Here is a 14189-nt window from a genome sequence, read left to right as displayed (position 1 = left end):
CTCACTACCTCTGAGGATGCTTGCCATAGTTGTAGGCGAAACGTCAGGAGAAAATACCTCTAGAACATGGCCATATAGCCCAAAAAAAACCTACAACAACCCATACTCCATTTTACCATGTTTCTTTCAGAACTTACTGACACTGTATTTTGACTTTTTAAAATCATTTATTTCCTTTATGTTGCAGAAGGAAGATCTCCAAATATATGAAAAATATTGCCAAAACAAGCCACGGTCAGAAGCCCTTTGGAGGCAGTGTGGAGATAGCCTTTTCTTTCAGGTGGGTCCTAAATAGCTTAAGGTACTGAATGTTCCTGAAAAGTATCTCATCTTACCCTGATTAATGTAGCATGTCCGCTTCTTGAATCAGCTTGATGTGTTTGTGGACCCATCAAAGGAATTAAGTAACTGAATGTTTGGATTAATCGAACCTTCCTATATCATGTATGCACTTTCCCCTCATGAAACCTATGCTATTCTTCCTTAGGAAAATCTTTTGCTGCACAAAGTTTCCCAAATGTCAGAAGAAATTTGGAGACTGCAAAATACCTACCTATTTATTTATTTATTTATCTATCGTGTCAGGGCAACCAGTCGATTATATTACATTTCTAACAGAACAAAGCAAACAAACAGACAAAATACAAAATTTGTGAGTTTGGTAGTTGATTAAATGTCCTTTAACCAGTATCTGGCCACTTGGAGTGCTTCTGGTGTCCTCCATTGTGCATGTGGCAGGGCTCAGGTTGCATTGCAGCAGGTGGTCAGTGGTTTGCTCTTCTCCACACTCGCATGTCGAGGATTCCACTTTGTAGCCCCATTTCTGAAGGTTGGCTCTGCATCTGTTCAGAGCCTTCCAAGTCGCCCAGTCCTCTGTGTGCCAAGGGGGGAGTCTGTCATTTGGTATCAGCCATTGGTTGATGTTCTGGGTTTGAGCCTGCCACTTTTGGACTCTCCCTTGCTGAGATGTTCCAGCAAGTGTCTCTGTAGATCTTAGAAAACTATTTCTAAATTTAAGTCGTTGACGTGCTGGCTGATACCTAAACAGGGGATGAGCTGGAGATGTCTCTGCCTTGGCCCTTTTACTGTTGGCTGCTACTTCCCGGTGGATGTCAGATGGTGCAATACCGGCTAAGCAGTGTAATTTCTCCAGTGATGTAGGGTGCAGGCACCCCATGATAATGCAGCATGTCTCATTAAGAGCCACATCCACTGTTTTAGTGTGGTGAGATGTGTTCCACACTGGGCATGCATACTCAGCAGCAAAGTAGCACAGCGCAAGGGCAGATGTCTCCACTGTATCTGGTTGTGATCCCCAAGCTGTGCCAGTCAGCTTTTGTATGATATTGTTTCTAGCACCCACTTTTTGTTTGATGTTCAGGCAGTGCTTCTTGTGGGTCAGAGAATGGTCCAGAGTGACTCCCAGGTATTTGGGTGTACTGCAATGCTCCAGTGGGATTCCTTCCCAGGTGATCTTCAGAGCTCGGGATGCTTGTCTGTTCTTGAGGCAAAATATCTATGTGTCAGAGCACAATTTTCTTTCTCTTCATACCACATTATCTTTCCCACATGGCATTGAGTTGTTTTTGAAAACTGTAAGAAAAGCTGTGTTGCTTCAAACCAAAGGCCTCTTTAGTCCAGCATTTTGTCCCTACAGAGGCCAAACAGATGCTTCTAAGAAGCCCACAAGCAAAACATGGGTGCAAAAACAATTCCCTGCTCATGTTCCCCGGCAACTGGTGACTGTCCAGAGGTATATAGTCCATGATATTGAACACAAGTACCATTCTATACAATGACCCTTTTGTAAAATGATAAAACCAAACTTTGCTTTTAGGAATTATTTTTACTGCTTTCAAGCCATGATGGTTGAATCTGTGGATATAGAATCTGTGGATACAGGTTGCCAACTGCAATAGATGGACCTCTTGAGTTGTAGACATTCATAGTCCTATTCTCTTATTCTAATATTCCTTTAAAGTTATCCAAAGTGTTGCCCAGTTGTGATAGTGAATATCACAGCGTATGAGATATGTGAAGAACTACCTCTATTAATTAAAAATTAATTAATCTCTCATTTTATATACAGGAATCTTAGGGTACAATGTAATATCAATTTTTACAATTTTGTTGTTCTGTGCCTTCAACTCATTTCCAACTTATTTGAATCCTAAGGTGAACTTATGCTAGGATTTTCTTGGCAAGATATGTTCTGTGAAGATTTGCCATTGCCTTTCTTTGAGACTGAGAGACTATGACATGTTCGGAGTCAATAGGTTTCCATGGCTGAACATGGATTCAAACCCTGGTCACCAGATGTCTGGTAATCCAACGCTTATCCCACTACACCACTTGAACCTGAATAAAAATAACTAAAATAATAATAATAATAATAATATAAAAGCATATTAAAATTAACACTTAAAAGAAGAGTCTTGTAATTTCACAACAGTTCTGTAATAATAATAATAAAATAATAATAATAATAATAATAATAATAGAGTGGATTACAGCATTTACAGCAGACATAGGCAAACATTCAATGCCTTACGTCACATACAATGAGACACACAAACACAGACAAGGCAAAGGCTTCTCCTTTTTCATTTCTGGCTTCTGGAGGCGGTGCTCAGCTCTGGCTCTGGCGAAGACGTTCTTCACCATTTCAAGCCAAGGAGCCTGCGTTGTTGCCTCCTGGTCATGTAGCCAGCAAGACCACTTGGAGCATCTTTTGCCTTTTCCCGCCAAAGCGGTACCTATTTATCTACTCAATTTTACATTTTTTGAACTGCTAGGTTGACAGGAGCTAGGGCTAATAGCAGGAGCTCACCCTGTCCTGCGAATTCGAACTGCTGACCTTTTAGGTCAGCAGTTCAACAGCACAAAGGTTTAGTCCACTGTGGCCCCAATTAGAATAATATTGGAATATTTCATCCTGGAATAAAATGCAAAACAAATTCTGTAATGATAAGCTGTTAATGTTATGACCCCAAAGAGGTTCCTGTGCTTTTGTGCAGAGTGTTCAAGGAATAGTAAGGCAGTTTAGACCAATGAGACACTTTGGAGACCAAATTTGGTTTTAACACTATTCATGTAACATTTATTGAAATACAATCATCACAGAATCATATCAGAATCACATCAAGGGAGAGTTCTTGTGCACACACACACTCACGCACACACAGGCCTCCTCTGGCGAAGATGATCAGTCTTTTCCGAGGAGGTGCAGACGCTCCGTTGCCGCATATCAGGAAGTGTGCATGTTCTTGGGGTCCCCTGCATTTATAGACCAAAATCCAGTTTTCTTTTTAATAATCAGGCTGTTCTGTCCTTTTCAAGTCCTTGTTCTTTTCAAGTTCAGGACATTCACATTCCAGGCCACATGACTTATGGGGTACCTCCTGCACACTCGTTACATGCTCAGTCGTACACCTTATTGTCCATCGTTGTTCAGCTATGCCTTGCTGCCTCCTCGCTTCGACTGCCAAGTCCGACCCATATCATGCCTTGCAAGAACTCCATGTTGGTTTTCCTTCAGGCGTGGTTCTTCTGCCCTGCTACTTACATTCAAACATCCATTCCTTATGTCAGCTGCCAAAGAACAACTGCTCTATGAATTGTGCCAAGATAAGAAATGTGATGTGCTGTGTGTCCAAGAAACACACAGGGATGTACGACAGAAATGACCAAAAGTTCCAGGAATGGTCTTAGTAGTGGAAAGACCACATGCGCAGTATGGAAGCGCTGTCTTTGTAAAACCAGGCCTCCAAGTCAGCAGTGCCCACAATACTGAAGAAAACAATATCGAGGTTCTAACAGTAGAGCTTAATAACATCACAACCACCTCTGTGTACAAGCCCCCAAATGAAGAGTTCTGCTTCTCCTCCCCCGAGAACTTTGATAGGCACCAAAGGGCGGTAGTAATTGGTGACTTTAATTGGTGCAGTCATGCCGGCCACATGACCTTGGAGGTGTCTACGGACAACGCTGGCTCTTCGGCTTAGAAATGGAGATGAGCACCACACCCCATAGTCAGACATGACTGGACTTAATGTCAGGGGACTACTTTTGCCTTTACCTAACAGCCATAGCCACGTATGGGGATATGCTCAAGAGGACAGAAATGGAGAGGCTGTCCTCTCCTGGTCTAAACTGCACAAACTATCGATTCCTTACATTAAGAAGAAGTGCCTACATTTTTGGAGGATGCCCTGTATGTTTATAGGCATGACATACATCTATCAGGCAGAATTGTATCAACAACAACACCCCCCCCCCCCAATTAAACAGAGATATTATTTTTGCAAACAGACACAAAGGTCAGAATAAAAGGAGGGTATTGCCCTTCCAAATAAAAATTCAGCCTCCTAATTTCTAACTTTGTAGTTAACTTAAAATTTCATTTTTATTCTTAGGAATACAGCATAGGCACCAGAAGAAAAGGGGCAGGCAGAGTGACCAAGGGAATGAGAACACAGCAAACACAATTATTTTAGATGTTAATTATTTTTGTGGTCTCGTTCCCTACAATGTTAGAAATGTGGGGGCAATATCTTAACCCCAGTTATACACTTGATAAAGCACATTCCCTTCCAGGGGGTATTGTTTAAGTCATGTTCCTTAAGATAGGCTGCAGGACTCCTCTCTGTGTTCCCACAGTCCTGACAATGAACTCTCACAATGTGTTTTTCTGCCATAAAATGTAAAACAGCTCACTCAAGCAGAAAACTTAACTGATCTTGAGACAAATGGCGTGGAACTTTGGAAGAAGCTAATTGGGAAGCTGTTCTGACTATTTCTGAAACATTAGACACTTCAGTATTGAAGCAAACAAGCACAAGCCATTACTTCTTTTTTTCAACATGACATATCTGCCTCACTTCAGAAATATGGCAGAAGGAGGTAGTAGCTGGGACTCTACATACTGCATCAACCAACAGATATCATGTATTACTGTTTCTTTGTGCTTAATCCCCCCCCACACACACACACAGAAACACACTGTAAATAGGAAAATAAAATACTGAAGTGGCCATGTCTATCATAGAATCAAAGAGTTGGAAGAGACCTTATGGGCCATCCAGTCCAACCCCCTGCCAAGAAGCAGGAATATTGCATTCAAATCACCCCTGACAGATGGCCATCCAGCCTCTGTTTAAAACCTTCAAAGAAGGAGCCTCCACCACACTCCGGGGCAGAGAGTTCCACTCCTGAACGGCTCTAACAGTCAGGAAGTTCTTCCTCATGTTCAGATGGAATCTCCTCTCTTGTAATTTGAATCATAATGCTTCATATGTAAGGAAAGGTTTCCCCTGACACTAAGTCTAGTTGTGTCCGACTCTGAGGTTTGGTGCTCATCTCTATTTCTAATCCGTAGAGCCAGTGTTGTCCGTAGACACCTCCAAATGTCATGTGGCCAGCATGACTTCATGGAGCGCTGTTACCTTCTGACAGAAGCAGTACCTATTGATCCTCTCACACTTGCATGTTTTCGAACTGCTGGCAGAAGCTGGAGCTAACAGTGGGAGCTCACCCCGCTCTCTGGATGCGAACAACCAATCTTTCAGTCAGCAAGTTCAACAGCTCAGCGGCTTCATATGTAGATCACAGCAAACAACCTGTTACAAGTTGAGCATTCATTATTCAGAATTCCAAATATTCCACAATCATTGACATGGGTGGCTGAGACAGTACCACCTTTGCTTTCTGATGGTTCGGTGTACACAAACTTTGTTTCATGCACAATAATATTAATATATTGTGCATCAAATTCAGTTTATGGACTTTATCACCCTTTATGCCACAATCCCACGGCATTCACGTAATCATGGATAGCAACTCACCAGGATGATAACTCTTGTTTTCACACTTCTCCATTGGTATGCAACTGAGACGATAAGCTGCAAGGCTATTCAATGCTAATCAGGCTGACCAATTGCAACATTCAGACTTGCCTCAAGCAGACAAGAGTTGGGTTGTTGTAGGTTTTTTCGTGCTATATGGCCATGTTCTAGAGGCATTCTCTCCTGACGTTTTGCCTGCATCTATGGCAAGCATCCTCAGAGGTAGTGAGGTCTGTTGGAACTAGGAAAATGGGTTTATATATCTGTGGAATGACCAGGGTGGGACAAAGGACCTTTGTCTGTTGGAGCTAGGTGTGAATGTTTCAACTGACCACCTTGATTAGCATTTAATGGCCCGGTAGTGCCTGGGGCAATCTTTTGTTGAGAGGTGATTAGATGTCCCAGATTGTTTGCTCTCTGTTGTTTTGCTGTTGTAATTTTAGAGTTTTTTAAATACTGGTAGCCAGATTTTGTTCATTTTCATGGTCTCTTCCTTTCTGTTGAAATTGTCCACATGCTTGTGGATTTCAATGGCTTCTCTGTGTAGTCTGACATGGTGGTTGTGAGAGTGGTCCAGCATTTCTGTGTTCTCAAATAATATGCTGTGCCCAGGTTGGTTCATCAGGTGCTCTGCCATGGCTGACTTCTCTGGTTGAAGTAGTCTGCAGTGCCTTTCATGTTCCTTGATGCGTGTCTGGGCGCTGCGTTTGGTGGTCCCTATGTAGACTTGTCCACAGCTGCATGGTATACGGTAGACTCCTGCAGATCCCTCTTGTCCTTTGCTGAATGTAGCATTTGTTGGATTTTCTTGGTGGGTCTGTAGGTAGTTTGTATGTTGTGTTTCCTCATCAGCTTCCCTGATGAGAGTTCTTTCTCCCACCCTGGAAATTCCACAGACACATAAACCCCACTTGCCTAGTTTCCAATATACCTTACCACCTTTGAGGATGCCTCCCATAGATGTGGGTGAAACATCAAGAGAGAATGCTTCAGGAACATGGCCATGCAGCCTGGAAAACTCACAGCAATCCAACAATATACAGATCCACAGTCCTGCAGCCAAACTTCTGGTTAGGATCATAACCCTGCGCTCCTGGATTTCTGCTCCATAATGTTTTTTTATATTGTCTTTAATGAAACTTTACAAGTATAGCGAAGGTTAGCTTAAAATATACCTTTAAATCATTTAATTACTGCAAAGTGGAGTAGGGGAGAGGAGGACAATCCTGCCTCCTGGTTTCACTTCAGTTCCAGCAGGGATAACATAGTAGTCCTATTTCGAGATTGGTTTGCCACCTTCATGCAATAAAGCCCTTGGTGTGTAAAGTGTATATGAAGCATAAATGAATTCCAGTTAAATTTATATTATATGGATTCATTTTTCAGAGTGTGATTGTGATCTGTCTTTCACAGGATTCAATAATAGCATATTGTAAATCTTCCACCTCAAATCTGAGCAAACACATTTTGAATTGTAATTTAAACATTTTTTTCAAAGTTGCCAGAGGATATCCATGTATTTAAACCGGAAAGGCTATTCTAAAAGCAATGGGTTATACAGCTGTAATTCTGCACTTAGTGTTCCTGCCTACTATGTTCATTTTCACTTTCCTTTTTTTCTCCACTTCCAGGAATGTCAGAGGAAACTGGACCATAAACTTTCCCTTGATGCTTATCTCTTGAAGCCAGTTCAGAGGATAACCAAGTACCAGCTGCTTTTAAAGGTATTGACTGAATTCATTCCAGAAAACCACTTTAAGGCAAGGAGAAACAGTGGGTTACTGCAGCACCAGCTGTGACCAATCTGGAGCCCTCCCGGTGTTTTAGATTATACTTCCCATCTCCCCCCAGTCAGCACAGCATTTTGGTGCTGTGTTCACACTTGCTAAAATATGCAGATCCAGAGTTCCAGAAGTTTGATGGCAGTTACACATGGCAAAAGGGAGACAGAAAAAGGAATGCATCACCAAAAAAGAGACCTAAAGGGGATAGGAATTGACATTTAAATCGCATGTGTTAATTTATTTGGGTAGGTTCAGAAATTATTTATTTATTTGCAGTATTTATATTCCACCCACAGGGGACTCAGGGTGGATTACAATGCACAATGGCAAACATTCAATGCCATTTAGACACACAACATATATAGACAGACTCAGAGGCAATTTAACATTCCAGCTTTTTCCGGCTTCATGAGGGTATGCTCGATTCTGGCCACGGAGGAGCTGCCGCTTCACCATCCACTTGTGACACAGGGTCCTTTGATGGAGTCCTTCCTCATTCTTACGCACGCTGCTGGAAGGTTTTTGGTGTCGTAAATTAGCTAAATTAGCCTCCCTGCATAAAGTGGTATTTAAATTTCCTACTTGACAAATGCAGCTATCTTTTGGGCTGCATAGGTCAACAGCAAGCTAGACTATTAATGGTCAGGAGCTCATTCCGACCCGGGCTGGCTTCAAACTCATGGCCTCTTGGTCAGTAGTGATTTAATGCAGCTGACTACTAACTAGCTGCGTCACAACCCGGTCCATGAAATGATTAAACTCTGATTTCATAATCTGAATCGTCATGAGATGATCTGGCTCCTTGAAAAAAATACTTAGAAAATGGAGAGTTGTAGGAAAAGAGAGAGATAGCACTACATGTGAGTTGATTCAGGGTGCATTCACGCTGTAGTAGGACTGCATTTGACACCATCTTATCTGTCTCAGTGCCCTGGAATAATGGGAGATGTAGTTTTACAAGGTCTCTAGCTTTCTCTGTCAAAAGTATTGGTGCCTCACTAACCTGCAATGCCTGTGATTCCATAGAGACATCACATTAAAAGAATATTCTGACGTTTAGTATCACAAACTGCATGGGTGGATTGGAGGGAAATTGGAAACAATCTAGGTTTGCTTTGCTGATTTTCTATATCGGCTTGCTGTTTGAGGAGAAGAAAAAGAGTATAAGTAAACAGATCTGAGATTAGATCTCAGTCTGGTAAAACCTTCTGGCAGGACTAGTGGAGAAAAACCAGCTTGACAAGTTCTGCCTTTGCTCGGTAGTGTGCTACAAGGGATTGGAAAGACCTCAAGAATTGTGAGAATACTATGGAGATGCAGGATACAGATCTGTATTTGGGGACAATAAGATAAGAAAAGGGAGGTGGAAAAATCACATCTAGAAGCTGAGCTAAAGCATCCTGCTTGGGTACAGGGCAGCACCCGCCCCCACCTTATAAGTTGATTCATATAATCATAGACTCAAAAAAGGTATGCAAGAGCAATTGAACAACCAAGGTATAGATTTTTGTGTGTGTGTCAGGAGCGACTTAAGAAACTGCAAGAATTGGCCATCTGCAAGGACGTTGCTCAAGGACGCCCAGATGTATGATGTTTTTCCAGGTTGTGGAAGGCTTCTCTCATGTCCCCTCATGTGGAGCTGACAGAGGGAGCTCATACGCGCACTCTCCAGATACGAACCTCCAACCTGTTGGTCTTCAGTCCTGCCATCACAAGGGTATAACCCATTGCACCACAGGGAAAGGATGAGGGCATGTCTCTCCCATGCAAAAGATTTGACCTCTCCACAGGTCAGAGGGTTCCCTGGGAGGGCAAGTATCCATTTTTTTTCCTGCACCTCTCCATAGCTACAAATTTGCTGAGCAAGAGTGCTAGTCTTCACATTATGAAGTCCTATATGACTTCAGGCCAGAGTGTTTGAAAGCCTGTGTCCCTGCCATAGGAGCCTGTCTGAGTGTTATGATCTTCAGGTGAGGGCTTTTCCATGTCTAACTCAGATTGCTACAAACTGAGTTCAAAGTGCCAAAATGGTTTGTACTTAGCAGGAGGAGTGGAGAGGAGGATGTGGAATCTTTTACCAGCTGGGCAAAAGCAAAAGGGAGTGATCTTTTGTAGCTTGTGTCTTCTTCTTCACAAATAACTTTTGCCATTTTGAACATATTCTGTAGCTATACATATACCAATTTCCATTTGTGAGAAGTTGGCAAGCATGTGAATCCATGGAACTTAAATCAGTAGGTTTTGACTTACCAAAACTTGACTTATCAACTCTTGGTTCAATGGTTCTATTCTAGTTGAGAGTAACAAACTGGATTTAGTCCAGGTTAGAAATTGGGTAGCCCCCTCCAATTGTTGGACAAGAGACCAGCAGACCTAGCCATCGTAACTGAAATGTTGGGAATTGCTCTTCCACAAAAACACAGAAAGCCACCCAACTCCCTCCCAAAATGTATGTCATTGGCAATTGATCTTAAATTATTTCTGAATCCTGGTCCTTCTTTTTCTTAACATAGATACACATTTTCTAGAATAGAAAGCTTGTTTTTCCTTACCTTGGGCTTCTGCTCTTATTAACAAGGAAGACATTACACAAAGATGTGCAAATTTTACCCAAATTAATTAATTCAACCAAAACTGAAAATTTTAAAAATCCACATTTTTCTTTCAAGTATAATAGAAAAGGACATGGACTGGGAAATATATGAACCTTAGACCCACCTGTGTTAATCCATATAGTATAATGATTATACTATATGGATTAACAATAGGTAAAATCCTTGTGCTAGCAGGACTGCTGACCAAAAGGTAGGTGGTTCAAATCCCGGGAAGCACGGTGAGCTCCTGCCTGTCAGCTCCAGCTTCTCATACGGGGGTATGAGAGAAGCCTCCCATAGGATGGTAAAACAGCCGGGCATCCCCTGAGCAACATCCTTGCAGACAGCCAATTCTCTCACATCAGAAGTGACTTGCAGTTTCTCAAGTCACTCCTGACACAGAAAACAAACTTCTCATTATAATGTTAAATTGTGTTTGGGTTTTTTCAGCCATTATGTTGCTACTTTTTACTTCTATTGTGGATGTTTTGTCCAAAATTGGTGCTCCAAAAGGTATGGTGGGAAAAATAATCTTAGAGCGAGATGCAGGATTATATAGGTCTCAGACAGAAAAACCTGAGGTTGTAAACCTTCTTCCAGTAAAAACAAACATGCAACTTTGTCAAAACCTTAACTGTGGTCTAAAATGTTGTGCTAGTCTGAAACCCAATCCTATTTTGTCCAAAGGTCAGCAAGTAATACGTTTGCCAGAATTGGGAGCGAAAGGTCACATAGTTTCACCACACTGGGCCGTCTTCCGGTAGCAACACCAGAAACCGGCACTGGGAAGACAGAATTTCCAGTGGTATTGCAAGCTCAAAACAACTTCTTATACAGGATGATGACCTTTAGTGGCCTTTCCTAGCCAGGGACATGACAGACCTCAGCAAGAGCAGAGAACATTGCTAAGGGCAAGCAGAATCCTTATTCAAGTCAAACATAAAAACAACATGGACCCACTTTGTGCTGCCCTTTGTGTCATGTAGAACTCAGATTTGTTGATAGAGATGTACAAGTTGTTTTTCAGCGGAGATCCGTATAGATCCACAACATTTTGCAAGCCAGCATCCACAAATGCAGTCCACACATGGAGATGAACTATGCAAGCCCTACACAAATCCAATACCTAATAAGAAGTTCTTCCTAATGTTCAGGTGGAATCTCCTTTCCTGTAAATTGAACTCAGAGCAATGGGTTCAAATGACAAAGAAGGTGATTCCACCTGAACATTAGGTAGAACTTCCTGACCGTAAGAAGAGCTGTTCAACAGTGGAACTTTCTGCCTCCGAGTGTGGTGGAAGCTCCTTCCTTGGGATCTTTCAAACAGAGGCTGGGTGGCCATCTGTCAAGGGTACTTTGATTGTGCTTTTCCTGCTTGGCAGGGGGTTGGACTAGATGGGGGTTGGCCCATGTGGTCTCTTCCAACTCTATTATCCTATTCTATGATTCCAATAGAGATATTGCATGTCATTGCCTAAGTTCCATTTGACAATGCAGAATATACAATGGACAGCTTCAATGAACAATGCACGAGGCATGATCACAGTGTGAAATATATGATATACAACTGAAAGAAACAATGTGAAACAGTATGTAATGCAATTGTAACGCCCAGTGGAAAGACATGGCACAAAGAAACATTGTGTCTGCACTTTTCCACTTCCACTATTAGCAGGAAACATCTAATGAATAATGGTGTCTTTTTATCTCAGCATATTGAATGTGGCTCTCACATGCGTTTGCCCTTATCTGAATGTATTATGTATTTAGCAACTTTCCTGCATCTATTCTACTTTCACTTTCTCATACATACAGCCATTTTCATACTAACATACTCATTTACACTATTCATGGTCAGTATTCATAAATGTAGTTGTGTAGCATCTTAAATCATGTGTTTGGAGAAAGGTGGGTTATAAAATAAATAAACACTCTCTATTCAAAGCAGAAGGGGGCAAGTGGGACACATGGGCCATGTGAGGCTGCAGGCCTCCGAGATAAACCCCTTCCCATAAATCTTGGGCTGTCCAAGGTCATTTTTAAAAAGCAAGAAAATAGTCTAAACCATGGTAAAATGTCTTCAGATGTGCCAGTTTGTGATTATTTACTCCTCCTCATAGCTCTTGCACTCTTAAAAGGAGGGGAGGGGGTTGTTTAAAATCTTGCCCAAAGTCCAATAAATTAAAATAGAAGTGATTTCTGGTCACTTATAGCTCCCCTGGATTTTGCATGGAGGCAGTACAGTAGAGTCTCACTTATCCGACATAAATGGGCCAGCAGAACATCGGATAAACAAAAATGTTAGATAATACCGAGTCTCCTATTGTTACCTGTCTGATGTGGCCTAGACACCTAGAACACTAACAATCCCACATGATTCACTAAATGCTCACAGTACTTGCCAGCAGAAAAGCAGATCTTCCTGTTATGTTACTTGAATGGGAAGTCTGATCTGGCAATGGTGGTCCACGCTCTTGTTACATCCCAAATAGACTACTGCAACGCACCATACGTGGGGTTGCCCTTGAAGACTGTTCGGAAACTTCAACTAGTCAACGAGCGGCAGCCAGACTGCTCACCGGAGCGACATACAGGGAGCACACCACCCCCCTGCTGTGTCAGCTCCACTGGCTGCCGGTTCAGTTCCGAGCACAATTCAAGGTGCTGGTTTTGACCTACAAAACCCTGTTCGGTTCTGATCCAGTATATCTGTCCGAACGTATCTCCCTCTACATCCCACCCCGGAGTCTGAGATCATCTGGAGAGGCCCTGCTCTCGATCCCACCACTGTCACAAGTGAGGCTGGTGGGGACGAGGAGCAGGGCTTTCTCAGTGGTGGCCCCCCACCTGTGGAACTCACTCCCGGGGGAAATCAGGGCATCATCATCCCTCCTCTCCTTCAGGAGGAGGGTGAAGACATGGTTATGGGACCAGGCCTTTGGGCAATCTGGCAATTAAATAAGACAATCAGGCGAGTAAGACCAACAAGACTGTTGAAGTGGAACTGAAAACTAGAACTATGAGTTAGCGAATGCTGACCATGCAAGAGGAGGAACTGGGTTTGTATTGGTTTTATTGATTTTATTGATTTTATTGGTATAATGCATGAACTGTTGTTGAACTGATGTAATTCTGTGTTCTGATTGTTCTCTACTGCAGGCATCAAATTGTGCCTTTGCTCCTGTAAGCCACCCTGAGTCCCCTTCGGGGTGAGAAGGGCGGGATAAAAGAACCCCTAATAAATAAATAAATAAATAAATTAGGTTACACATGGCCCACACATTTTATTTGAACTCGTTATCTTTTAGCTGTTACTTCTCTAATACTCCTACTAATAATAGTAGTCATCTTTTATATGTTTCCCTTAATGTATATTTATCTTAACAGGCTACTTTTACCATTAAGTTGGAAATAGTATTTGAGCTATTGTAGTTTCAGCCTGCCACACTGCGTTCTCAATATCCACTGGAATTGCACTGGAGGACCTGGATTCCTGGATAGGTGTTCTCTTTAGAAATATCTAGGTCCTCCAGCATGACTGAATGAAGTTAACTTACAGAGTTACAGTAGAGGACAGAGATTTCTAGAGAGAAGATTTTTAATCAAACTCATAAAAGTCAAAATCACAAATGTGGGAGAACAACTGCATAATATAGATGTTATATCTGGCACTTGTCATCTTTGTGTTATACATATGTAGTAACCCAAGCATGATCCAGTTTCCCCAAGGAGGCAGCTTTCCCCAGCCTGGTTTTGTCCAGATGGCTATGCTGACAAGGATGATGGGAGCTATAGGCCAACATATCGAGGTGGTAGAGCTAAAGAGGCTGCCGTTGAGCTACACACTGTTGCAATGGAACCATAAATGGCTGTGAACAGTTTTGCTTCCGTTAACTGCAGTTACATGCCTTTCAGTTGTGGTCTGGTTGCTTGCATTGCAGCAATACTTATACAAAAGGACATCACCA

At 42.2% G+C, this 14189-nt stretch overlaps 1 protein-coding gene across 12 annotated transcripts in view; it reads left to right on the top strand.

Annotated features, from left to right (window-relative positions):
* MCF2L2 (MCF.2 cell line derived transforming sequence-like 2) overlaps positions 1–14189 on the top strand; it is a 243203-nt gene that overhangs the window by 185538 nt on the left and 43476 nt on the right. For all 12 annotated transcript variants that reach the window (XM_067466067.1, XM_067466070.1, XM_067466061.1 and 9 more), the window contains exons 19-20: positions 188–280; positions 7475–7567. In XM_067466067.1, the coding sequence (XP_067322168.1) occupies positions 188–280; positions 7475–7567 (186 nt within the window). The remainder of the gene's footprint in view (positions 1–187; positions 281–7474; positions 7568–14189) is intronic.

This window comes from Anolis sagrei, chromosome 3, assembly GCF_037176765.1.
Source record: "Anolis sagrei isolate rAnoSag1 chromosome 3, rAnoSag1.mat, whole genome shotgun sequence".
NCBI lineage: Eukaryota > Metazoa > Chordata > Lepidosauria > Squamata > Dactyloidae > Anolis > Anolis sagrei.
The sequence above is the reverse complement of the archived record's forward strand: the minus strand, read 5'-3'. Positions and strand labels throughout refer to the sequence as shown.